We start from the raw sequence: 27,982 nt of genomic DNA on the forward strand, positions 1-27,982 counted from the left end.
GAGAAAAATGTAGACTGAGAAGAGGTGGATGTTTAAAATAGAATATGTGGGTTCTCCAACTTGAAAGGGTATGCGGAGGTTTCCAAGGCTACCTTCAACTTCTGTGATTTTCTAGCAGAATTCACAGGACGCAGTGGAGAGTATATTCATAGCTATGATTTATTTTAATGAAAGATATAAAGCAAAATCAGATAAGGGGAAAGAGGTTCAGCCTGGAGGAAATAGGACATAGGCTTTCAAGAGTTTTCTCCTAGCGGAGTCACGCAGGGCAAGTTGAAACAGCTTATGTGAAATGTCTACCAGGAAAGCTTAGTTCCCAAAATTTTTACCATAGGCTTGTCTTGTAGACACCCACTGCCAAACACATATCAAAATACTAGATTCACAGAACAAAAGCAGGTATTAAGCATAAACTGTATTGCTTGCACAAACAGTTTAGGTGTAGGGAGCATTCGCCTGTCAATGGAAATCCTCCTAATATCCAAGTTGCTATTACCAGCCAAGGGCCAACCTTGAAATCAGGCCTTTGAAATGATAGCAGTCTTAAGCTTGCTATGTTACCTCTTCTCTGCACAGTGAGATAGAGAAAAGTAAGAAGACATGGTGTCTGTATATTATATTTTAAAATAACAGCAGAAAAGATAGTATATATGTTTTATTTAGCTTTCCACAGGTAGATCCCAGTAAAAAAATGCTCCAGTGGAGTTTTTACTTTTCTGTTACTAGATATGTCCTATGTTTTTGTGTTTCCTATAGAACTCACTCTTCTGATAATGAGAAGGTTAGCATTATAGTATACTTTGAAACACATTCCTTCCTGTAATAAAATATTTTTAGTATCACATGATATCTTCTTAAGGGTACAAACACATTATTTTTCATTTTTGCTTTGAAATATATAATCATTGTTAGTTTTCTCTTTTTTTAGTGTTGGTGATGTATCTTTTACTTCCGACTATGTTTTTAGGGAGGCAGATGCGTGTGTTGTCTTTAATGTAACAAAGAAGGATTTCGGGCAAAATGTTTCATATAGATGATTTTGAACCTATAGAAGTAGAGGAAGAATAGCCTGAGAGGGTGTAATGTGTAGCATCCTGACAGTCTCAGATGTGACTGAAACTCAAAAGTTTATAAATTTTACAGCTATGTAATATAATTGCATCATGTATTATAATCTTTTTTAAAAGACTCAATTGAAGACAGTGTGTTTTATGATGTTTTGTAACTTCATTTGTATCTCTTTGAAATTGACCAAATTTATATATAGAGTTCAATAGAATTATTTTTATTCATTTAAAACATATCAAATTAAAACAGTATTAAGATTATAAATGTAAAGCTGTTTAGCATTACTGCCTTTTCTTAAAGTTTGTTTTCATTGTTAACTAACTAAAAGTCTCTCTGGAGTTTTAGTAGACTTTTCTCACATCTTATTGGTCACAATGATAGCATGTGGTCATCTAATAGATATGAAGGAAGCTCAAAGAGCAGGCACATTACTGCTTTAAGTAAAGATTGTGATTCTGTCAGTGCGGAAGGTTAGAGAATAGCAGTTAGGATTTAGTCAGGAGATGGAAACTGCCAATAATGGGATGGAGAAGATCTGTAAATAAATAGTTGTTGACCAAGTTGACTCACTCCATAACTGGGTTAAAAGAGCACCTGTAACAGAGAGCATTACAGAGAGTGACGAGGGAGGAGGGAACTCGGAGACCTAGAGGAAGGTTGAAGGGTGAGAGTCAGACCCCGAAGAGGGACGCCGCTGCCACAGTCCACTGCGCCTGCTGGGCGGTGGTGTGGAGGAGACTGGTGGGTGGAGGGCACCTGCTGCCCGCGGCCCTCGCCTCTGAGCCATAGCTTGTGCATCCACTCGCCGCCGTCAGGAAAGCAAACAGGGAGAAGATTCCCTTCCAACTCCTCAAGCCTGGCACGACTCTTTCCCATACCCTGGGCTGTCAGAGCCTAACACAAGCCAGCTGACAAAGGAAAAATGTAGTTTGAAGAGTCTAGGTCCAGGATTGCAAAATGTGGAAAAGATGCGCGGAGGGGTTGGATGGAGCTAAGAGGTAATAACTTAATAATGGGCACAGGTAGGTTACTAACACAGCCACCATAATAATGAGCTCTAAAACAATAAGGCAGACTCACACTGGAAAAAAATCCTGATATCAATAGATTTTTTTTTTTTTGAGTAATCAGTAGTATTTGAAGTAGCTACATTATAATAACAGATGAGAATAGAATACTGTGTAATTGGAAACAATGTGTATACTAATATGTACTCTTTTGTGTTATCAATTAATATGAGATACCAGGGGTCCGTAGTTAGGAGTATTTACAAAGCTAAGATTTTTTAGTGCCTCTGTTCCTTCTTTGTTTTAGGATCCTTATCTTGATAAGTTTTTTGCTCTGGTAAATGCTCTGGATGAACACATGTTCCCAGTCCGAATTGGAGACATGAGAATCATGGAAAATAATTTAGAAAACGAATTGAAGAGCAGTATTTCAGCCTTGAATTCATCTCAGTTGGAACCAGTGGTCCGATTTCTTCATCTCCTGCTTGATAAACTGATACTTTTAGTTGTTAGACCTCCTGTCATTGCTGGCCAAATAGGTAATTTACCTATGTTTAAGGAATCATGAAATTTATCATTTGACATTTCTAGCTTTTGCAGAAATAGAACCATGATTCCTATTTGCTATCTCTGTAAGGACTGTGTTTTATTTGGGCGGGGGCTGGGGACGGTTGTTACTTACTTGTTTCTAATGCTGGAAAATAATAACTTTCTTTGTTTCTTTAAAGTGTGCCATATAGACCTCTATTCAGATTATGAAAACAAATATTTATTCACTCATCAAATATTTATTAGGCACTTAATATGTATTGTACACTGATGGGCACTGACCAAGGCATGGTTCCTGATTTTATGGATCTCATAGACTAGTTAAAAAAACATGCAACAGACAGATCGTTTGTGTTTGTGTACAGGATTTATAATATATATTTTCACCCATTTGCAATCCTCTATGTATTATAGCTGATATTTTCTCCAGTAACTCAAAATCTCTATCTTCTTTTTCTTGTAACTTGTTCTGGAAGGAAAAATACTGTTGTTTCCTGCCTTTTTCCCAAGATTATTCCTTTACTTTTGCTAACAGTGTCCACCCAAATCCTGCAAAGTAGTTGAGCTTGTAAGAAATTTCAGGTAACCTGTTAGAGAAATTTTGAATTAAGAGGTGTCACAAAGGAGAGGAGTATTCAACTCCTTGAGATGTTTTTATGGTGACTTGTAAGTAGAGGTAATTTGAGGTTGAGCATTTAAAGATGAGTAAGAGTCTGACAGGTAAATAATTAGCCCTGGGAGATGAAACAGTATGTGTATAGTGTAAAGGGCTTTCCTTGTGGCTCAGCTGGTAGAAGAACCGCCTGCAATGTGGGAGACCTGGGTTCGATCCCTGGGTTGGGAAAATTCCCCTGGAGAAGGGAAAGGTTACCGTCTCCAGTATTCGGGCCTGGAGAATCCCCATGGACAGAGGAGCCTGATGGGCTACAGTCTGTGGGGTTGCAAAGAGTCAGACATGACTGAGTGACTAAGCACAGCATACTTTATTTATTAGTGTATGAAATCCTTACAACTCTAGATATAGGTATAAATTTCATGATTTCATAAATAAAATGGTGAGCATATGCTTAAAAACTTGCCCAAGGATTCACACCCAAGCAACTGACTCCAAGTCCCACTCTTTCTTACTATTCTGAAGAAATGTTCACTGGTAAAATTAGCAAGAATAATTTTGGTCAAGGATTCATATGCTTTGAGAATCTGTATAGAGGTGCACAAGGGTTCAATTAGTGAAGCATGCTTGTAAGTAAAAAATGAAGGTGGCTAGATCATTCCAACTTTGGAGACAGGCACTGCTTCCTTTGGAAAGGAACTAAAAATTGTTTCAGATTCTAATACATTTATAGTAAAAACTTCAGGACTTCCATGCTTTATAAATTTCTAGTATGACATAAAAACAAGATTTGCTGAGAAGGAAGTGAAGTGGACCTAGTTTTGAGAAGAATGGTCTGTAATAGCTACGAAGTGCAGTGCTTAGTCGCTTAGTCATGTCTGGCTCTTTGCGGCCCCGTGGACTGTAGCCCGCCAGGCTCCTCTGTCCATGAGGATTCTCCAGGCAGGAATACTGGAGTGGGCTGCCACGCCCTCCTCCAAAATAGCTACAGTAAGGAGAAGGAGTCAGCCAGGAGCACAGGTAGGATTTCTAAGGCCTGCCTGGGTTTCTGTGTCTCTCGTTTCTCTAGTCTCTCCTGTAGTACAGTATTCATAGATTAATCTTCCTCAATGACCATTCCATCTGATTATTCCACTTCTAGGAAAACTTAATTGGCCTCATTATCTGTTCGTAAATTCCTGTCTTGATGAAATAAATCATAAAATGTGAGGGCTCTGTTGCTCAGAATGGCTGTTTAGGTTATCCATTTATTCACTGTGCTATCAGAATTTTCCAGTTTTTGCAAATTTCTTGTTATATACTGACTTGCATGGCTGAGTAGGTATTACTTAGCCTGGCATTTAATGTGCAGGGGTCTTACCTTATCCTGGCTTTCTACCCTTTTGTCCTTCTAATCCTTTTACAGATACTGTTTTCAGTTAAGTAGCTTATCAGTTCTATTCATGTTAATATTTTCATAATCCACTTTTATTGTTAATTTTTATTTTTTAATCAAAAGTAATGTGCTTAATGTATGATATTTAGTTTCTCAGTGTCATCTTTAAAATGAGAAGTTACTTCTCAAAGGTTCTAACAGAATAGATTTTTTTCTTATCATATACTTTGTATTATTTTACAAAATGGTGGGTACCTGTTTGATGATTTTGTTTTTTTTGGAGTAAGCAAAACCAGGTAATTTTCCTGTAAAATTAGTAAAATTAGATTTTTCTCATTTTGTTGTGAGAAATATTTTTGACCCAGTTAATATCATAAATAGATACCATAAAATTAATGTCAAATATAATCTTGAACACTTACTGTGTGTAGTCATTAATGTATACAGTGGAGGTAAAACCTTGATGTTTTTATAATTTATAGTCTAAAAATGTTAGTGCAAAAAATATTTTCTTCCTTCTTAAAAGTTAATCTAGGTCAAGCATCATTTGAAGCTATGGCATCAATTATAAATCGGCTTCATAAAAACTTGGAAGGAAATCATGACCAGCATGGCAGAAACAGCCTTCTAGCATCATATATCTATTATGTTTTTCGGTTGCCAAATACTTACCCTAATTCACCATCACCAGGTATTTTATTCTTTTTTACTATGAAACTATCTTGCATAGATTATGTGTTTATTATTTATAAGCAGGATTGAAATCATCTTGAAGTGCATACTGTGATGCGTTTATTCAACAGCAAACATTTGTTGAATGCCTGCTGAGTGCCATGGACTATGCTCGCTACCGGAGTTAAAGGGATAAATAGGTTACATTTTAAAGCATCATTATTTGTACAGCTTCCTTTGATTTGAATTGGGGAGATCTTAGTTGAATTAATTTTTGGAAATGAACCTTGAAAATAACTTCTGTTTCTGGAAGCATTTCTCATTTCCTGTTAAGATAAATAGAACGTTACATTTGTCATTCAGAGTGTTTTTGGACATTAAAGAAATATGGTGGCCCAGTAGTTTCCTGATAACTTTGTGAAACCTACAGTGATATAAAGGATGATCCTCTAGAAAAGTTCTGATCTCTTCATGGTCAATAAAATAATATAGCCTTTCTGGATACTAGAGCCCAAAGTAGTCACTTACTTGTGTTTTATATGACATTGGTGATAGTTAGTGGTAGGGGGGATATCTGAGTATTTGAATCACCCTTTAGTTGTTTAGTTAGTTGGTTAATGATTATGTTGTGCATACTTTTCAACCTGTTTACATATTTGTCTGTAAAAGTCATCATTCACCACTAGTGAAAATGGTAAGTGCCCTTTTTCAGCTATTGTCAGTGTTAACATAAATAAGGATGACAAGAAATTCTGCCATTCACTCGGAAAATTCGGTATAATAATAATCTAAGTTATAGTGCATTTAATTAATTGCAAAAAGAGAACTGATTGACACTCGTAATCTTGTTCATTGTTTCCTATCTTAACTTCTAAATTTGTCTCTGAGTATATAAGCGATTATGGACTATATGTAATGCTGCTCCATTTACTGTTTCATTTAGTACACTATTAGAATTTCACAGATTTTGCAAAATGTCTTTTTCACATGCTGACCTGAAGACTATAAATTAATTAGTTGACAAGTATATGTCATTTACAAATATGACACTTAGAAAGATTTCATTGAATAAGAAATGTAGTTACAGTTGTTGGGTACTTATATTTATAGATCCTGGTGGAATGATGGTATCAGGCTTGATTTCAGACAGAAAAGGGGTTCTTTTCTTTTTTTGTATAATGTGGGCTCTTTGGAGAATTATGTTTATATATATTTATGTATGTATGTTATAAAGATGCTATTTTGTTATAGTTAAAATGATCACTGATAAAGACAGAGATATAGCCATAGTTTCATTTAAGAGATCTTGGCAGTAAATTGGGTTTCCCTCTTAGTGATGGTGTGTCAAGGGGCAGAGCAGGAGGGGGTGGGAAAAAGGATAAGATGTTAGCTGGAGGACTTTGGGTCCTAGATGGCCTCATATATAAGTGAAATGATGTTTGTGTATGTTTCTTTTTACTGTTGTTTTTTATTCTATTTGTAATATAGAATGTCGAAACATTGAAGAGATAATGGTTGTATTTATAATTCACAGGGTTTTGTCAGCTGCTGTAAAAAAATTATCTTTGTATAGCTCTCATGAGGTCTGGAGTGGTTTTCTTGTTTCTATTATTTTCATTTAGAAATAAAAGCAATTTATGATCTTTTTGGAATTTTGTAAAGTGGAAGAGACTTTTTCAGGTCCTTTCCTGATTAACTGTTTGTTTAATTATGTGCTATTTTATATACAACTCCAGGTCCTGGGGGTTTGGGAGGATCAGTGCATTATGCCACAATGGCTAGATCTGCTGTGAGACCTGCAAGCCTTAATTTAAATCGTTCTCGGAGCCTTAGTAATAGTAATCCAGATATATCTGGAACTCCCACATCCCCAGATGATGAAGTACGGTCAATCATCGGCAGTAAGGTAAACTGAAGATATACATCTATAAATTTGGTTTTCAGTTCATGAACAAATGAGAAATATCCAGTTGTACTTTATTCTTAAAATGTATCTGAGTTAGTAATAAGAATTTTTAAATATATTTGAATTAGTAATAAACTTTATGTTTCTGTTCTATCAGTGAACACATAAGTGATGTTTCTATTAATATGCTTGCTATTACAAACTAGTTTGTGCACTATTCTTAAGAAAATCTGCCAAATTCAAAATTTGTCCATAATGACTAGTCACATACAACTCATTGTCTGTCTGATCATCATGTGAGAAATGGTTATATTGGTGTTCTACAGGGTTAAGAGACCTGTGACTACTGTCCAGTGGGACCATATTATTGACTTGAAATATGAGTCTCCCTTCTCTAAAAATATAAAAAATAATGATTAACAATTAATTGGTAATAGAGCTATATTTCACATGGAAAACTAAGTAAGATGCTCTAGGATTAGAAAAATGTGATTTAGTTAATCATGGTTAATGATTATTCCAGACAACAAGGGAGAGATCGGCCAGTATGAGATCCAGCCATATTTTATTTAAGCATCCATCCTTATTACCTCCCCCTCACATATACTTAAGGAACAAGTAGTCATTGCCTTACTATAATTAAAGTAAAAAAATAACTCAGTTTGAAAATTAAAGTGGAAAAAAGAGCAGTAAGATTGAGGCCAAGTGATCATATTATGTTGTGTTTTGACCAAACCATCTTAAGTATATTTTTTGCTATTGGAAAGGAGGAAGGCACCATTGTTAATAGAATCATAGCCAACTTTTCTTTGGCATTTAGTCTCTTGTTTATGATATGAGAAAGAATTAGTAAATAAATGTTCTGCGGTCTGTGTTTAACTCTTAGTCTAAGCTCTAATAGACTTTTTAAAAAAAAAAAATGATCTGAGCTTGTTTGTTATGTGAAATACTTGAATATTGACCGAACACATCAGAATTACTAAAATCTCTTCATAGTTACAGAAATTTGCATTCAGAAATTTCTAGTAAACTTTATCATTGCTCATTTTAAAGTGCCTTTTAAGTAATTTTAAAGTACTTTCTCACAGACCAAAAATATATTTTTAAAGTAATTTCTTGTCTGTGAGAAAGTGAAAAGAATATTTTGTAGCTTTTTAATTTAAAAAATAAATGTGAATTTCAATAACTTAAAGATCGAAATAGATGTTACTCTAATTAAACAAACTTTTACTTTTTGTGTTGTTCAGATCTATTTACATCAGTCCTGCAGAGTAACAATTCCTAGTTGCTAAAGAGAAAGCTTTTCTCACCCCACATATCTTTCCATGTCTAGGAAACAGTTTTTCATCCTTGTCTTCATTCTTGATCTTTTCTCACTGTAATAGAAGTAACACATAGCATAATTTACTGTAAGTACAGTTCTTCAGTAGAATGAATTTCATTTGTGAATTATAAGAGGTTTTCCTGTTAAAGCGCTGTAGACGCCATTTTCCTCAAGGTTCTACTTTCGAAACACCTTTTAATTTCTATAAGATTAAGCATAATTCTAGTGTTTTCCTTTAATATGATGTGTTTGATAGATTATAACATCACGATTTAGAACAAAGATGTATATATATTGGAATGATTATTTGCCTTTTTTCAAGTGGTTCATAAAATGGGACATAATAAGGATGTAAACTTGCTTCTGATATTATGATATATGGAAACTTCTGAGAAAGCCATTATAAGATGAGACTTTGTCTTATGACAGTATAGTGTTGTCCTAATCAAATTTTATTTAAATGTTTTTTTCTGTGTTCCTTTATTTTATTACAAAATTTTTTATAGCTACCTTCATTTTGGCCTACCCTTTAGTCATAATCCCTAATAATAATGGTGTATAACTTTTATCTCATTGGAAAATTATAAGGAATCTGAAGTTTATTTATACTACTCTTCATTTACTCTGATTCTGTTGACTTGAAAATTCAAGAAATTCTTCTTTAATGACTTGTCTCTTGTGCTACCTTAGCCACGGTCGTACCCTCGGTCTTGACATGATGAATAACTCTAATCCTCATAATCTCAATTTCATGCATCTTGTTCTCTCATCATTAGCTTATATCTTTCTGTCTAGTACCCCAACTCCAACAATTACTCTGCAACCTCCAGTCACTTATGGTAAGATATTTTTACTGTACCTCACCCTGTTAATGTTCTTTCATCCAATTTAGCAGCTTAAATTCCATGAGCAGTCATTATAATTATTACCTTTATAAACAGACCTCAGTTCCCTTATCTTCCTCTCATTTCATTTAACTTGCTTATCCAAACCTCAAACTGCAGTTGAATTTCTTTGACTGCCTATGCTGCTAAACATGATTTGAGAAATGCCATGATGACTGGTCTCATTTGAAATTAAAGGCCATGAACCTCAAGAGAACCCTTAATGCTGTCAAGCAATTGTGGTATATTTCTTTATTCCATTTACTTTCCCATTGTCCCAGAAAAAGGTTACATGCCTTCTTTTGTACCTCAGATCCTCTAACAGCTCCCCACCAGTCCTTCTCACTTTATCTCCTCCTTCATTAACAAAATTGAGGTCATTAGAGGAAAACTTTTTTAACCTTTGACCATCACATTTCCTTAACCACTACCATCTACTACTACCTACTACTAATATCTCTGTTATAGATGACCTGCCCATTTCTTTAAGTCCATTCCCTCTGTTTGTATACAACCTTCCATCCCCTTTCACTACTCAGGATCCTCATTCCAACAGTGTTTATCTCTCTCCTACATCTTCAGTTTCTCACCATCTACTAAATCATCCCATCCACATACAGGCATGCTATTATTTCTCCATTAAAAAATTTTTTTGTCTAGTATTTCTTCTAGTAGCTTCTTCACCATTTCTCTTCTACCTTTTATAGTAGAATTCCTTAAAAGAGTTTTCTATACTTGCTCTCTCCAGTTCTTTTACTCTTGTTCTTTAATTCCCATTTGTTTGTTGTTGTTTAGTTGTTGAGTCATATCTAACTCTTCTGCGACCCCATGTACATCAGCCCACCAGGCTCCTTTCTCCATGAGACTCCCCAGACAGGAATACTGGAGTGGGTTGCCACTTCCTTCCCTCAGGGGATCCTCCCCACCCAGAGATAGAACCCATGTCAAGTGCATTGGCAGGTGGGTTCCTTACCAGAGTCTCCAGGGAAGCCCTTAACTCCCATTAGCCTATTTCAAATATTTCTTTGGTCTTCCGCGCATACTGCCCTTTGAATGCTCTCAGGGCTCTCCAGGCACTCATGTTCTTAAATCTGATGGCTAAGCCTCAACACTTGACTTACTTTACCTCTGTGTGTGTGTGTATGTGTGCTCTGTTGCTCACATGTGTCTGACTCTGCGATCCCATGGCTGTAGCCTCCTAGGCTCTTCTGCCCGTGCGATTTTCCAGGCAAAAATACTGGAGTGGATTGCCATTTTCTCCTGCAGGGGATCGAACCCGCATCTCCTGCATTGGCTGTGCTGTGTGCTGAGTCCCTCAGTTGTGTCTGACTCTTTGTGACCCCATGGACTGCAGCCCGCCAGGCTGTTCTGTCCATGGGGATTCACCAGGCAAAAATACTGGAGTGGGTTGCCATGCCCTCCTCCAGGGCATCTTCCCAACCCAGGTCTTCTGCATTGCAGGTGGTTTCTTTACCGTCTGAGCCACCAGGGGAGCCATGAGTGCTGGAGTGGTAGTCTACCCCTTCTCCAGGGGGTCTTCCCAACCCAGGAGTCAAACTGGGGTCTCCTGCATTGCAGGCAGATTCTTTACCAGCTGAGCTACTGGGGAAGCCACTGAGCCACTCTCTTACGGCAGCTTTGACACAGTAATTCTCCTTCCTCATTGATTTATTCTATTTAATTGGTTTGTAGGGCACTACCCTCTCTTGGTTTTCCTCTTTACTTATTACACCTGCCTAGTCTCCTTCGTAGATTTTTTTTTCTGATCTCCTAATTTGGAAGTGCCCCAGGTTTCTGTCCTTATTTCTAGTCTTGTCTTGTTTTCTTTTCTCTCTTCACTTCCCCACTTGGTGATCTTATGAAGTCCAGTTGTTTTAAGTATCACTATATTGTGATAGTTTACAAAAATTACTTTTCAAGTACTAGTCTCTCTCTGGAATTCTCAACTCAGCTGCATTTTAAAAACCCTTTTGTTCAGATTTGCATATGTTAAAAGTAGAGCCACTTCCTACCACCTCTAATGCTACCATTTGGTCTGAATTACCATCATCTCTTCCTGAATTAATGTAATAGCCCTAAAGATGGTTTCTGCGCGTTCAGCCTATACCCACTTCACACAGTAGCAGCCAGGATGCTGCTTTACCAGCTTAAATCACAAACAAACAAAACTTAAGTTGGATTACGTCATTTCTCTGAGCGAGATCCCATGACTAACTCCTCTACTTCCCTAAGTCTTTACACAAAGGACCCCTTCTCCAGGGGTCTCCTCTGACCAGCTTACTTAAGTGTCTAAATGTGTCTTTCTCCTCAGCCTTGTGCCAGGGATTTCTCATCCCCTCACTCTGTTTCTTTGACTGATAACATTGACTACCTGTAATGTAGCAAATATAAATTAGTTACCTACTATGTTTATTTTCAGTGTTTGTCTCCCTTGATTAGAGTATAAGCTCCATGAAGGCAGAGATACTTCTTCACTGATGTATCTGAAGTAGCTATAATGTCCAGCATATGGAAGGTGCTCAAAAGATATTTATCCAATGAAAGAATGTTAGTAAGCATTGAGTATCTCTACCAAGCGTAAGCAACTTAAAAAAAAATGAATTATGCTTTTGTTTGCCTCCTGGCTAGCAAGATTAATTAAATACTTAAAGATTTTAAGAAATTTAGTTTTATGAACATTTCAGTTAGACTTCATTTCCTAATACAAAATGTGAAACTACTAAAATTAAAAAATACTGTAAACAGGCTTTTGTTACTCTAGTAGCTATAAAACCATACTTGTGAGACTTTTCAGAATTATTCTGCCATGACTGATCTTTATCCTAGCAGTGTTCTTTTTTAACAGTTAAAAAAAACACAAAAAAACAATCAGTTATGTAAATATTAATGTATGGTTACATCGGGTTTGAACTTCATTGCTTTTAGTTAGTCAAATTCCAGACAATTTTACATTGATAATTAGTTTCTTTCTAATGTATTGTCTCCTATTTTTTCCTTTATTTTTCAAACATTGAGAGCTCACTTACTAAACCCACTATGCTGAGGGTTTGTGGGTATGAAACCAAATCTTTGTATTAAAACATGAGTATTGATGGCAAGTGAAATTGACTTGTTCAGGGAAGGAGCCTGTCTGCATCTAAGGGACAAGACAATAAGATTACAGAGATCTGGCAAAAACAGAACAAAAACACTTTCATGCACATGCACACACATTTGGTTAATCTCTTCTGCTCCTGGAGATCCATAAATATAGTTACTGTATTTGTAAATACCAGTGATGAATTTGCTTAACTGAGGGCGTTCTATATAATTCTTAGCTTTATGACATTTAAATTATGGAAATAATTTGCTTTACAAATAAATTGGCTACCAGTTTTCTTTAAATAGTTAGCTCTGACTTAATGTGATTATAACTGTTCAGAGTCTCAATATTGTGAATATAATATATAATTAATGATAAAAACAGGGTTATTGTTTATGCTCACATTACTTATTAGCACATGTCTTAAAGGAAATTGTTAAGCAAGAGCTTAAAAAGTAAACTTGTGTACAGCAAAGTTACTGTTTTTCTTTTTGTAGAAATTTGTGGTAGGGAGAGCACAGTTGTTTTTCTGTTATTAATATTAAAAACAATGTTTTTGTTATTAAATAATATTTAAAATAATATTTTGTTATTTTTGTGGCATAGGTAGTGACATAATTTGAGAGACTGAAAGTTTTTGTTTTAACTTATCTGAAAAGCATACTGTGTGCTGATTTGCTTTTATTTGAAATAATATAATGAGGTTCTGAGAAGTCTGTATTAATACCTTATAAATGGGGCATTTTATTTTAAACAAACCTACTGATTAAATAATTCTATAGTGTTTGAATATTGCCCAATATACTTTGCTAGGAAACATTAAAAACATTAGGGCAAGTTTTTATTAAAACTATTTTTTAAGAATTTACTATATTTGAGGCATTACATTCAGTGATTTACTTCCATTATTTAATTTGATCTTTACAATCTGAAGGAGACACATTATTATTCCTATTTTGTAGCTAAGAAACTGAAAAAGAGATTAGGTAATTTGCCTTAGATTTTGCGATTAGTAAGCTTGCCCGGAGAATCCCAGGGACAGAGGAGCATAGTGGGCTGCCGTCGTGGGGTCGCTCACAGTCGGACACGACTGAAGCGACTTAGCAGCAGAACCTGCATTTCACCTTTAACTCTCATCTTACAATTCAGTGTCAAAAATGAGGTGAAATAGGTAGTTACTGTATCATCATGTCAACTTCTCTGTATTTTTGGGAAAAAATAGAGAAAAAAGGAGGGGAAATATTCCCCCTATAAACGTAAGCCTTTGAGAGCTAGGAGTTTGTTTTCCCTCCTCCCCGTCCCCTTCCTCCCTCCCGTCTCCTCTTCCCCTCCCTCTTCCTTCACTCGCCTCCTTCCTGTAATATTGATGCCTAGGTCTCACTTTCAGAGATTCTTACTTAACTGCTTGGAGGTGGGGCCCTGCGCGTTTGCTGTGGTGCTTGTCCTTAACCTTCCCGAGTGATACTAATGTCCACGTAGGCTCGATTGCCGCCGCTTGCTCTTTGTTTTCTTTCACGGGTCCTTCTTGGTGCTTTCTGTCTGGGCTCATACTCAGCCCTAATAGTTTTACTTGGCTTGGCTTGTCTTGTCTTCAGCAGTCCTCTAAAAATCTCCTATAACTTGTTCAGTTCTATTAGCAGATTTCCAGGGCCCAGCCCAAATTACGGAATTAGGATTTCTGGGGGGAGGGCCCAGAATCTGAATTTTATAATTCAGATTGATTGATCAGGTTTAAGAAACTGAAGTAAAGCCCCAGTTCCCTATTTGTTGTTTGGTCACTCAGTCATGTCCGACTCTTTGCGACCCCATGGACTGTAGCACTCCAGGCTTCCCCGTCCTTCACCATTTCCCAGAGTTTGCTCAAACTCATGTCCGTTGAGTCGATGATGCCATCCAGTTCCCTTTACCTGGGATCTTAATAACCTCTTTCAGAGAAGATAGACATAATTCACTTGTAGTCATACATATTAAAATTAATTTCAAATTGATGATAGTGATGATGAAGATGCAAATCTTACAGACAGCCCTTACAGTTTTTGTATAAAATACTAGCTGATTATGTTTACTTTCAACAAGCACAATAAGACTGAACACACAACTCCAAATCTACCATCATTTTTAGGAAGGAGCATATATTGGGCATCTTTTTTTCTTTTTTAATTTTTGCCTAATTTTTCTTATTGGTCCCTAAAAGAGTAAAAGAGGAGGCAAGTTCAAAACAATTATGAAGTATTGCTACACAGACGTTTTCAGTTTATGACAGATGGAATAAAATTTGAAGTTTTTTAGACAAGAAGGGAATGTTAGATTTAGATCAGTTAGATTTAGAGGAAATTGTTTATTGCTAGCTTGTACCACCTTTAAAGAGAGTTTGGGGAGGATGGTTGCTGTGGGAACTTTGTTGATAGTTGAAGTTGATCCCTTTATATAAAGAGAAATTACCATTAAATATTATGCTTAATTTTCTTTGTGATTTTTAAAAAATTACTATGTAATAAGATGATTTTGATGAACTAATATTCTATAGATGCCTAAAAATTTTGGTTGCTTTAACAGTACTAATTAAAAACATGTTTGCATTGGAAAGTCTGGATTTCTTTAAGAATATAGCATGCCACATGTAATATTTCTTTCCTTTCCAACTGCTTTCTATTATATGCTTAGGGTTTAGATCGCTCCAATTCCTGGGTTAACACTGGTGGTCCAAAAGCTGCCCCATGGGGATCCAACCCCAGTCCAAGTGCAGAATCAACACAGGTGGTGTTTATGTTAGAGGTTTCTTTTTTGGCTGCTGATGTTTCCCTTTAGAACGTTACTTCTTAGTATATACTGTGATTTTGGTGGCTTGCTTTTTAATCATTAAAAAGTGTGTTTTTTGTTTACTTAGCACATTTTCCAACTGCTATGCATGAATACCACCAATTGCACCAGTAATACTCTCCTTTCTTATTTCCTGTCTCCTTCTCCTTCCCTCTTTGTACACCCCATTGATGTTTCAGTGCCTGCTGCTTGTGTAATTGATGGCTTTGATAACAGTTTCTACCCTCGGGGTACCACATCTTCAGGAAGAATTTTTAAAAAATTTTGTGTGGAAAAAACCTGACAGCTTTTCATTTGCTTTCGGTTTGAAGTGTAGCTATTGTATCATTCTCCTTTAGCATTTATTATCTTGTCATTTTCTTCATAATCACTGACTAGAAATGTTGTTAATAAGCTGAAATTAAATATGAACAGTATATGATCCCCATACTGTAAGATTAATTACCAGAAACAAAAATCTGTTTTAATCTGTACTGTGTTGCAAAGTATGAAATTTGTTGTAACCTCTTTGTACTAGGTTTTGCTTACTTAAGTCTAGTAGCTTGATAGCTAATACTGCATGTTTCCTCAAAATATACTTCTCACCTGTGTGCTGGCTTTAGAGGAAGATGTTCTCTCTCATTCTTGAGGGAAAAATTTAATTGCAAATTTATTATTATAAATGATTTATATTTAATATAGTATATGGCAGATCTGAGTCATAATTTTTGATGAAAGTGAAACATAAAAGAAACCATTCTAAACTTTTAATTTTTTAAATTAAATATAAAATTCTTGATTTCTCTTTTTGGTCTGAGACCAGTGAGAAGTATGTTTTTACTTTTTGCATTTTCTTACTAGATACGTGCATGTGTGTATATCACAGAGATAAAAGTTTCATTCTTTGCAGCACTCTCAATTTATATAATCATTAAAATATTTACCTTTTAAGGATAAAATATATAGAAGCCATTTTGATACTTCTAATACATTGTCATTAAAGCAACTTAAATGGTGAAAATGGGATGAGCAATAAAATAGATGGTTGTTGAAACCACAGTAAAGCTCTATTTAAAAAATTGTACATAATCCTTGAGGTGCAAAGTCATTCACAGCAGACTTTAATGTTATCTCGTCATTCATTCATCTTCATTCCATAGGCTATGGATCGAAGTTGTAATCGTATGTCTTCGCACACAGAGACGTCAAGTTTCTTACAAACATTAACGGGACGCTTACCAACTAAAAAGGTAGATTCATATGAAGACAATTCATATAGGGGGAAAATAATTCCAACAATTAAGTATGTGTAAAGTTTCTTTACATAACCAGGACAAGATGTTAAAATAATTGGATTGTTTTTGAGCAAGCATTGCTTGTCTGATGCCTTTTTGGGCATGCCTCTCCATTGCAGGCCCTTTTACATTATTATAATGTTTTTATCTTTGTGGATGAATATTTTTAGTTTAGTGACTTAAATTTGATCACAAATTTTAGTACCAGAAAATTGTATCAACTCTTAATTCTGTTTCTGTAACTTGCTTCTGTTTTGTGTTTTAAATCTCCAGGGAAAGGAAGATGAGTTAGAAAAATTATCACTCTTAGTAAGATATGTTGATTTGCTTCCCTTATGCACAGTTTTGTTAGTCCTTTTTCATAATATACACTATTTTGCAAATGCTTTGTATGCATATCCATTATAAGGCAGGAAATTTCTGCTGTTTTAATAGAATGACTTTAAATACCTAAGACCTTGAAAATTGATGGCTGATATCAAAGTTTAAATTTTTAAAGGTATTTCCTAAATTGTACCAGCAAAGTTCATGAATGTATTTGCATATGTTGAAATATATATGTAAGACAAAAGCCAGATTTTATTGTAGCTGTGAGCTTTTGGTCTAGTTTCTGTTTGCAGGTACAATTTAGGAGGCTCTTTCCCACCTGTCCTTTTAAAATTACATTTTACTGCAAGATAACATGTAATTTTTCCAGCTATTCAACATACCACTGTCTTACATGTATATACAGCCGTTTCGTTAATGGGTGTCCTCACTGCATCGTTGAATGGTTCACATGCCTTATGTTGCTTATTCTCATTATATCTTCATTTGTATTTGCATTATTATTTGATTTGTGTTATCAGCAGACCTGGCATTGATAATAACTTTGGGTTTACTTCTGGATAGCTTTTTCATGAGGAGCTGGCTTTGCAGTGGGTTGTTTGCAGTGGCAGCGTTCGGGAGTCAGCTTTGCAACAAGCCTGGTTCTTTTTTGAGTTAATGGTGAGCAAACTAAACACATTATGTAATACTGTTTTCCTTATTGAGTAATTTTGTGTTGGCTCATTATTGTCCTAGAAATCTTTCTCTGTTGTCCATGTTATGGTTTTACATATGCCTCCAAAGAAAAATTATGTTTGCTATATCTCTAAATAACACTGTGGATAATCAGCACTATTTAGATGGAGTTATAAAGCTAATGTTAAGTCTGTTTTTAGGAATAGTTGGAGAAGCTAGCTATCTTTTTAACCTGTGATATGTTCTCTCTTAGTCCAAACATACTAGTATATAATGGCAATACCAGGTAATAAGAACTTTATAGATACCTACTGCTTTTATGGCTAGAAAGCTCGTAGGGAAATGGTGGTTACAGCCAATAAAAAACAATAATAATTTTTTCTTAATTCAGTAAATGATATTAAAAACAAATTACTATTTTTGTAAATATTTATACACACAACATAAACACATATATACATAAAAGCAATGTACATACACACCCCGTGTGGTCAGACCTATGGACTAGGGATTATCAAGGCACAGAGAAATTAAGATCTTGTTTAAGTGCACATAGCTTGTGGACAGCAGACCTCTGATTCAGACTCAGATATTCTGGCACTTGGGCCCTTCCTCTCTATTTATAGAAAGCTGAAAGAAAAAGTGAAACTTTTTCTTCCAAAAAATTACATAAAATAATAAGAAACAAAGGAGAGCAAAACAAGAACAAAAGAGAGAAAAGAAACAATGGAGGTTCCAGAGTATGCCACCCACAGTCATTCTCAGTATTGAATGTTACTTATATTGAGGATAAGAAGACATTTCTTCTGCAAATTAAAACTACAGGAGGTGTTATCTCACACCAGTCAGAATGGCCGTCATTAAAAAGTCTACAAGTGATAAATGCTGGAGAGGGCGTGGAGAAAAGGAAACCCTCCTACACTGTTGGTGGGAATGTAATTTGGTGTGGTCACTATGAAAAACAGTATGAAGGTTCCTTAAAAAACTAACACTAGAGTTGCCCTGTGGTCTAGCAGTCTCATCTCTGGACATGTTATCTGGAGAAAACTCTTATTTGAAAAGATACATGTGCCCAAATGTTCATAGCAGCACTATTTACAATAGCCAAGACATGGAAGCAACTTAAGTGTTCCTCCACAGATGAATGGAGAAGAAAGATGTGATATAGATACACAATAGAATACTAGTCAGCCATAAAGAAGAATTAAATAATGCCATTTGCAGCAGTATGGATGTACCTAGAGATTACCATACTAAATAAAGTCAATCAGAAAGTAAAATATCATATGATATCACTTATCTGTGGAATCTAAAATATGCTACAAATCAACTTATTTGCAAAACTTAAACAGAGTCAGAGGTAGAAAACAAACTTACAGTTACCAAAAAGGAAAGGGGATGGGAAAGGGATAAACTAGGAGTTTCTGATTAGCAGATACAAACTACTATATAGAAAGTAGATGAATAACACAGTCCCACTGTATAGCACAGGGAACTATATTCAGTATCCTGAAGTAAACCATAATGGAAAAAAAATATGAAAAAGAATGTATACAAAACTAAATCATTTGGCTGTAACCAGAAACTAACACAACATTGTAAATCAACTATACTTCAGTAAAAGTTTTTTTTTTTTTTCCTTAAAAAGACATTTCTTCTTGAGATTTGCTAATCAGCAAAAAAATAAGCCAGGGACCAATATGTAAGTGATAGGCAACACATCCCCCCCCAACCACCCCCCCCCCCCCCCCCCCCCCCCCCGCCCCTGCCCGGAGACTAAACACCAGATTATAATTCATGTGCTTTTAATACAAGATCAAAATAGTTAATTTGCCTTTTTTTTAATTGCCTTACATATATGTTCAGATTTCTTAAAACACAAGATAGTCAAAATGGTACAGTTTGACTTGTTTCAACTATTTACCAACTGTAAAATCTTGTCATTAATTTCTCTGAATTTAAAATGCTTTATTGTACACACTGTGATAAGAATTTATATCTAAAAGTATTTTGTAAATTGAAATTACTTTGATTTTTATCTAGCATTTTATCTTACATTCTTAATGTGTATTCGTCAATATTTAATGTACACCCACCATATGCCATGGGATACTAAGTGCTAAAGATACTACAGGCAGTCAAGGTTTCTGATCCCTCAAAGCTACCAGTTGCAGGGGACATGGAATGGCACAGTTGCTGAGTCTTAGAAAGATTTAACTTAAAGTAATTTTAAAGGGTGAAATTTTTTTTCTGTTGACATGCCCAGAATTTTTTTCCCATTGATAGAATAGTTTTATGAAGGTGTTACAGAGATTGAGTTGTATGTTGTTTGATATTTCTTTAGAGCATACAAACTATTCTAGGGAATCTTTTCATAATATTTGAGGAGTTAAGAGTATTTTAGCTTTCTATTAAATCATGTGGTATATTGACAGAAATGACCGTAATGTTTAGAGTTCTGTAACTGCTAGTTACACCCATAAGAACTGCTCTATGGCACAGGGAGCCCAGCTTGGTGCTCTGTGATGACCTAGCTGGGTGGGATGGAATGAGGTGGGAGGAGGTCCAAGACAGAGGGGATATATGTCTACACATAGCTGATTCACTTCCTTGTACAGCAGAAACTAACATGGCATTGTAAAACAATTATATTTCAATTTTTTAAAAAAAGAAATTGAACTAATGGCTTATTTCTATTTTCAGGTAAAGAGCATGGTGCATCATTTATACTTTAATGATAAACTCGATGCACCAAGGAAGACTCGTTTTCCAGAACGTTTCATGGATGACATTGCTGCTCTTGTCAGCACAATTGCTAGTGATATAGTTTCACGATTTCAGAAGGTAATGATAACTTATTTTTAAAAACTAAGTCAATCTTTCAGGCACACATTAAACTATCATACTTCTGTTTTTTAATTTTGTTTCCCAGGACACAGAAATGGTTGAGAGACTCAACACAAGCCTTGCATTTTTTCTCAATGATCTGTTGTCTGTTATGGACAGGGGATTTGTCTTTAGCCTTATAAAGACCTGCTATAAACAGGTAATGTATAATTAGTAATAGTAATGAAATAATTTAAGTTCTGTGTTTGCTCTTTAAGGGCTGGAGCTAAGAAACTTTCATGAACACATTTATATAGTGATGTTTTTAAAAAGTGTTATATTTATTATTAAGGCAAAAATAAATTACATTTATCAGTTCATAGAACTATGGCAAGCTGCTATCAGTAAAGCCATCTTTTCCTTGAGTTATCCTGGCCCACTCCTGACTCTTTAATTCCCATTTAGAAGTATACCATCAAGTCAGTAGTCTAAATGTAAAACAGCCTCAGGTTGCCATGCCAGAGTAGCATTTTTACTGAATGAACAGCTAACCCAACCTTTTCTATCTTAAGTGATTTTTAAAGCGGTTGCATTTTGCTGTGTATTCCTCATGATGAAGCCCTAGACATTGTAGAGTTTAGAATCATGGGCAGATGTTTACCCAAGTCTCAAATATATCATCTTGCCTTTTCTAAACTAAAAGTATCCTGGAACTTTCCTACAAACAGCTGGTTTTGTGTTAAATTTTTCAATTGATTAATGAAACCTGGCTTTCAGAAGACATTAGTTATTTGTCCTGATAGACCATTTGGATAGTAAGTTATATAATCATCCTAGAATTGCCTTTTAAGGGAGCTTTAAAAATATACAGGTCTCTTGTGTCCCATCCCAGCATTATTGAGGAGTTTGAATCCTGGTGGTGGGGGTGGGGAGTGTGGGAAACAGTGCTTATACAGTACTTCCCTGCTGCTCCACAGATTAATTTAGGGGAACTACTGGTTTAAAATGCTATTTGTCAGTCTAATACTTAGAATTTTGAAAATCTGTTCAATTGGATGCCATTATTGTATATATCTTTTTTTCTTTTTTGGCTGAGCCATGCATCATGTGGGATCTTCCCTGACTGGGGATTGAATCCGTGCCTTCTATATTGGGAGCTTAACCTCCGGACCACCAGGGAAATCCCTGTTTTGTTTTGTTTTTTAATAGAGAAGTTGAAACTATGCATGGGCACTGTCTGTTTGCAAGTATTTGCCACACTATGTATTATTTTTACTTTTCCCCTGAAACTTCATGTATTACTGCTCTCAAAACCTGTCCTGGCTTTATTCTTTAGGCATTAACCTCCTACATTTGCCACACATTAAGCTAGACTCTAGGGATGCTAGAACTCTTAAAATAAGTAAGTTTATAAATGTCTCCTCAAGTATGTAATGGTGTAGTTGGGAAAACAGATAGTTATAAATATAGGTTAGCACAAAGTGCTGAAAAAAGAATAGATAATTTATTTTATGAAGTTATATTGACAGTATAATTTTTCTTCAGATAGAATATCCTTGAGAGGTGGAAATATTAATGCTGTATTGGAAATATAAATATGTGGCTTTAAGAATGCACCTCATCAGTGGATTTATACAGTAAATCTTGTAGTTCTAAGTATTTTATTTTAGCAATAACTCTGGAAAAAGCTGACACTGTTAGTTAAACTACAAAACCCAAAGCTGTCCATTGAGTACTGTTTTCTAATTCTTTAATTCATCATTCTGGTGTTGGTATTAGAGAAATGATATGTTCAATTGGTATTTTTTTTTAATTTCTGCACTGCTTACAAGGTGTCTTCAAAGCTTTATTCATTACCAAGTCCAAGTGTCCTGGTGTCCTTGAGGCTTGATTTTTTGCGAATCATCTGCAGCCATGAGCACTATGTTACCTTAAACTTACCCTGCAGCCTGCTCACTCCACCTGCATCACCATCACCTTCTGTTTCTTCTGCAACATCTCAGGTATGCAAAATGTATGAAAAAGAAATTTTTTTAAGCCTGCATTTGTGGAAAAAGCATTTTAAATGCTGGGAAAAGTGAAAAGTAATACTATTGAATAATAACTGTGTGATAGGCTCCATACTCAGGGCTTTGTAAGTAGTAAATGATTAAGTGCTTTATAAATATTAATCATTTACTACTCTTCATTGCAACCCTAAGAGGTACATTCTATTATCATTATTATTATTATTATTTTTATGGGTGAACTGAAATACAGAAAGATCAGTAACATACCCAGGGTCACATAGTAAAAACTGGCAGAACTAGGCTTTGATCCATGGCACATGTTGGCTTTATTCTAGGTCTAAGTTCCTAACCACTTTGTTGTACCCCTCTGACTGATTTTCGCACAAGGGAGTGAATTCGCCTACATAATAAACTCACTTGATGTTTTCATAAGTTGGGTTTTCTTGATGCAGACACAGACTGAGTTTGGGGGGCAAGATGTTTATTAGCTGTCAGGACCTATGGAAGGAAAGGAATGAAGCATAATTAGCAGAGAAAGAAGTAAAACAGCAATGCAGTCCTGGCAAAGCCCTGCCTGCCTCTCTTGTATCCAGAGAACCCAAAGGAAACTAGGTGGTGTTCTCATGGGTTTTCACAGGGTGCCTAATAATTGCTCTAAAGATGACAAAGGATTATCATAGCGATTATTATGTGTCTTGTCATACAGAATGAAATGAAGGGATTTTGTGGTTTTAGTATCAGAGGAGCCTAGATGTTCCCGTCTAGGGAAATGTTTTGCTATATAATTCCTCAGACAAACAAGCTACTTCCTTAAGCTCTTGTTTTTCTTTTTTTTAAATTTGTTTATTTGGCTGTGCTGGGTCTTAGTCGAGGCATATGAACTCTTACTTGTGACATGTGGGATCTAGTCAATCCAGGGATTGAATCCAGGCCCCCTGTATTAGGAACGTAGTCTTAGCCACTGGACCACTAGGGAAGACCCTTCCTTATATTCTTAATGTCTGAAGTCAAAGGTGATCTGAACTCTTTTTTGTTTTTGAGATTTTTAATTCCTGAAAGTAATATACTACATTAGATCAATTTCAGATGTTTGATAAAGAAAAATTTAAACTTTACTTAGAAAGATTGAAAAACGCAGAGATCACCCAAAACGTCTCATTTTTTACCTTTGCAAAAATTCTTAAGGATCAGCCTATTTCCACATACTTTTACCTGGCTAAGACACATTTCACCTAGTCTTTTGTTCTCTTCTCCCATCTTCTGTCAGAGATGTGACTACACAATCAAGGACAAATTAACCATAGGTAAAGTTCCCTAAAGCTTTAATGAAACACATTTGTTTATACTTGGCTCCCTGCTGAACATCTTATCCAGCCAAGAAATTAATAGCGTTTCTTCCAATGTCCCGTCCCCTACTTTCTCATTTAGCTGCATAATTTTCAGATTATAGTAGATGACAGAGACATCACTCTTTGGGAGGTAGGGACCTGAATAGTTTTATATACTTACTAAGAAGGCGATTTCTCCATAGAGAAATCTGAAGTCTGTTCTTCTAAGAAACCTCGCATTGTTGGTCTTGAATGTGGATTAAAGGTGATAAGGTTGAGGACATTCTTGCCTTGAACTGTATCTTGGGGGACGCTATTTTACAGTGTTAGAAAACTTGTAAAAACTCTGAATGAACCAAAAAATAATAGTAATTTTCAAGAGATAGTATTTTCCCTGAAAAAAAAGCTTTATTATTATTTGAAATTTCTCTGGAAACCAATAGCATTTGACTATGAATATTTCTTTTGTACTCAACAGTGAGTACATAATGCATCATATGGATTTAATTCTTCTTTCCCTTCAGAATAAGATAGGGAAATATTTAGTGGCTAAAAGTATGAAGGAAAAATCAGATGAAAAAATTTAATATGAGAAAAAGGAAATTGAAAATAATTTAAAATGCTATGTCATCATAGTTTCCTATAACAAAAGTAAGAGCAGGTGCTTTCTCCAGTGTTAATAATAGTAATATAAAAATAAACTTAAAATGTTTATCTCACTTTAAGATGATGCTCACATCTCGTTTGTTGTAATGCTCTGTCTGTAGAATGTTTTGTTGCATAGCTATTATAGTTTTGTTCTATCTCACTCCCAGAGTTCTGGATTTTCCACCAATGTCCAAGACCAGAAGATTGCAAATATGTTTGAATTGTCTGTGCCTTTCCGCCAGCAGCATTATTTGGCAGGACTTGTGTTAACAGAGCTGGCTGTCATTTTGGACCCTGATGCTGAAGGGTGAGCAGACCACTTTTGCTGTGTACAGTATCAGTTTGATTTTGGTCAGTGGAACAGAATTATCCCACTTAACTGGGACTCAAAAGAATATTCTTTACCATTCTTCTTCTACTTCTCTGTTTACTAAGTTCCATACTCATGTTTTTTCTGTATTTCATCAGTTTTAAGAAAGACATTTTTTGTCATCTCTGAATTTGATGTTTGTCTTGAAAGTCAACATGTATCATGTTGTATCATGGTTTAGTTGGTAGTATTTTTTTCCTTCTTAGTAGTACCTGAAATATTTGTGCATGTTATAGATGGACTTTTAGACTTGTTGATATGCAATAAGCACAATTCAGTTAATGAAAATAGACTAATCTGTTTGATTCTTTGGGAGTAAAATGTATCATTTGCCATCATATTAATAATATATAGCATGTACTTCAAAATTTGCCCTATAAACAAGTAAACTTGTTTTAAAAACTTCCACTCTTTTAAAGAATTATTGGAAATTGATATAGTAAGAAGAGTTCATTGTCTGATGATTTGAATTTGAAAAAACAGCTTTACTATAAATGTGTTGTGATCGAAGATCCTTGTAGGTTATTTCTATCTTAATAGCTGTTTTCAAAACTTTTTATGACCATAACTCATTTGGGTAACAATTACTCTTTTTTTCAACTTTCCTCATAGTAGGATCGTTAAGGAGTTTGTAATGCAGTTTAACCTAAAGTAAGAGCTCCAAAAAACAAAAGGAGATATTTTGAGCAGGTTTTATAAGAATCCTATGATGTATTTATTGAGCAAATGAAATGAGGTCTGTGAAGTTCTTAGCAATAGGTACATAGTTAATGCTTAATAAAGTGTGGAAGGCTAAATCTTCTGCAAATGAAAGTCATGAGTTTTTTCATAGCAGCTTCTCATGTTAGGGATATATTATTAAGAAGCAGGTTTTCACACTGTGCTCGGCAGAACTGTAGGGTTCTGAAAAGGTTCTTAGTGTGTTTCCAGGTAGGATGGGGTTGTGGTGCAGACATTGGAATAGGGAGAGGGCAGGCTTAGTGGGTGAGCACTCTCACCCAGAGTGCTTGCCACCACTCTTTTATTTTGCCATTGATAAAGGAATATAATGTCGTTTGGGGGGCTAAAAAGGATCCATTATTTGAAAAAAAATCACTCTGAAAGCAACTTCTAAACATACTACCTTTCTTTAGTAACTGTTAGATCTCAGTCATTTGAATTTATATTTCCAGTATTTTTACTTGATGTATCAGAATAATTTTGGTTACCAGAAATAGAAAACTTTTCTTCTTGCCTGCTTTGTTAAAGGAAGGATAGTTATCATTTCATGTTTGGAAGAAAGGTAAGGTTTTAGCACAGTACAACCAGCAGCCCAGTGATGTTATCAGGGTTCTATTTCTGTTTCTTTTATATTTTATTTCTACTAGGAGCTCCAGCTTTATCCTAGTGTACCTTTTGTGACTGTAAGAGAGTTGCTCTGGCAATTCAGAGTAAATTCTTACTTGTCTGTGTCCAGAAGAGCAGAGAGGGGAACAAACCCCTCCTCCCAAGCATGCGATGCACATCTTTGCCCTGGTCTGGCTCACTTGCCTGTCCTGCACTGTTAGACGCCAGAGCAATGCCAGGTTCCTGGGTGAGTTAGATCACTTCTACTCACGTGTGGTGTGTAGACAGGTTTTGGTTCGTGGGTGGTTCAAAGCAGAAGATAAGGAGCTCATGCCTCAGTAGTAATTAGCTGTCACTAAAAAGTGTTTAGTTCATGTGATTTTTTTTTTTTTTTGGTAGACCTTTTCATTTAAGGAAACAGTTGATTAACATTAATCTCTTCTCATCTTAGTAATGAAACAGCTTGTTGACTGGCTACTGTAAATGGCAGCGCTAGTCTGATTGGATCAACCTCAGGTACTAGGGGTACCTAGTAGTCAGGTACTAGAGTCAGCTTCTTCTCAGTCTCAGGGACATGAGGGTATACCTGAACATTTTTGCATTCTATTAGGGAGGAAGACAGGTGAGGAGATGTTGTGTAGGTGTTCGGTGGTGTCTGATAAAGAATAGAGAATTCTAACAGTCAACCTTTTTTAGAAATTTATTTATTTTTTAATTGAAGGATAATCGTTTTACAGAATTTTGTTGTTTTCTGTCAAACCTCAACATGAATCAGCTATAGGTTTACATATATCCCCGCCCTCTTGAACCTCCCCTCCCATCTCCCTCCCCATCCCACCCCTCTAGGTTGATACAGAGCCCCTGTTTGAGTTTCCTGAGCCACACAGCAAATTCCAGTTGGCTCTCTGTTTTACGTATTGTAATATAAGTTTCCATGTTACTCTCTCCATACCTCTCACCCTCTCCTCCCCTCTCCCCATGTCCATAAATCTATTCTCTATGTCTGTTTCTGAGATTTTGTGTAGGTATTCAGTGGTGTCTGATAAAGAATAGAGAATTCTAACGGTCAACCATTTTTGTGATGAGGTTTCCTTCTCAGAGTCAAGGATCAGTTCTGTTAAAATAGATACATCTCTGTGGAACAGTGTAGGGCTCATGAAAGACTTCTTTTTTAAGAAAAATTTTATATGCTGTATTCAGAGTTCTTTTTTTTAAATTTCATTTTTAATTGGAGGGTAATTGCTTTAAAACATTGTGTCAGTTTCTGCCATCCATCAACATGAATGAACCGTAGGTATACATCTGTCCCCTCCCTCTTGACCTCTGTTCTGCCCTTTTGCCTCTTCAAGCTGGTCTCTAAGGTGGCTCTTTAGACACTTTCTGACCCTCAAGTCTGAAAGCAATGATAACTGTGTTCGCCACTACTTTTTCTTTGTTTATTGAGTTTAGAAATGTAACTGGAATAGCTTCAAATAGTAATATACAGGATCATAAGCTGTTCCTGCTGTTTGTTTTCTCATCTTCTCACTCTTTCCTACACCCGGTCCATTAGCAAGTGCTTTAGGGCCACCTCTTAAAATATATCCCAAGTCCAGCTGCTTCCCTTCCTCGCTACTGCTCCTCCCCCAATCATGCTTCCACTGCCCTCCCTAAAATCCCTCTTCTACACAGCAACCTAAATGGTCTTTCAGAAATGAGAATTAAATTATATTGCTTCTTTGGTTAAAACTCCTCAATGTGTTTAAAAGCACACACTGCTTACTTTAAAGATAGTTAAAAGTGTATGCTTTTAAAATAACATTTAAAATAAAATCCAGACTTAGTAGTGAACCTCAAAACTCTGTATATGTAACTCTTGTCTACACTGTCACTTCTCTTCTTCCTTATGTACTAAAATCT

The 27,982-nt window shown here is 35.6% G+C and overlaps 1 protein-coding gene and 1 long non-coding RNA gene across 8 annotated transcripts in view; one reads left to right on the top strand and one right to left on the bottom strand.

Annotated features, from left to right (window-relative positions):
- The window catches only part of DOCK7 (dedicator of cytokinesis 7), a 188,715-nt gene that overhangs the window by 102,777 nt on the left and 57,956 nt on the right, over window positions 1-27,982 (top strand). For 3 of the 6 annotated variants that reach the window (XM_020885436.2, XM_020885453.2, XM_020885446.2), the window contains exons 20-29: window positions 2,383-2,614; window positions 5,139-5,303; window positions 7,021-7,190; window positions 15,145-15,237; window positions 16,440-16,529; window positions 17,466-17,561; window positions 20,280-20,420; window positions 20,509-20,622; window positions 22,235-22,405; window positions 24,555-24,694. In XM_020885436.2, coding sequence (XP_020741095.1) covers window positions 2,383-2,614; window positions 5,139-5,303; window positions 7,021-7,190; window positions 15,145-15,237; window positions 16,440-16,529; window positions 17,466-17,561; window positions 20,280-20,420; window positions 20,509-20,622; window positions 22,235-22,405; window positions 24,555-24,694 — 1,412 coding nt within the window. The remainder of the gene's footprint in view (window positions 1-2,382; window positions 2,615-5,138; window positions 5,304-7,020; window positions 7,191-15,144; window positions 15,238-16,439; window positions 16,530-17,465; window positions 17,562-20,279; window positions 20,421-20,508; window positions 20,623-22,234; window positions 22,406-24,554; window positions 24,695-27,982) is intronic. The other 3 variants (XM_020885461.2, XM_020885470.2, XM_070468054.1) reach the window with 2 other exon arrangements.
- Window positions 22,646-24,506, bottom strand: LOC110132274 (uncharacterized). Of its 2 annotated transcripts, none has more exons than XR_002312423.2 (3): window positions 24,460-24,506; window positions 23,921-24,085; window positions 22,646-22,909 (listed from the first exon to the last, which is right to left on the bottom strand). It is a non-coding gene; the product is annotated as an uncharacterized lncRNA (long non-coding RNA). The 2 variants fall into 2 exon arrangements; XR_002312424.2 differs by having other exon boundaries at window positions 23,921-24,133; window positions 24,460-24,489.

Source organism: Odocoileus virginianus, chromosome 5, assembly GCF_023699985.2.
Source record: "Odocoileus virginianus isolate 20LAN1187 ecotype Illinois chromosome 5, Ovbor_1.2, whole genome shotgun sequence".
NCBI lineage: Eukaryota > Metazoa > Chordata > Mammalia > Artiodactyla > Cervidae > Odocoileus > Odocoileus virginianus.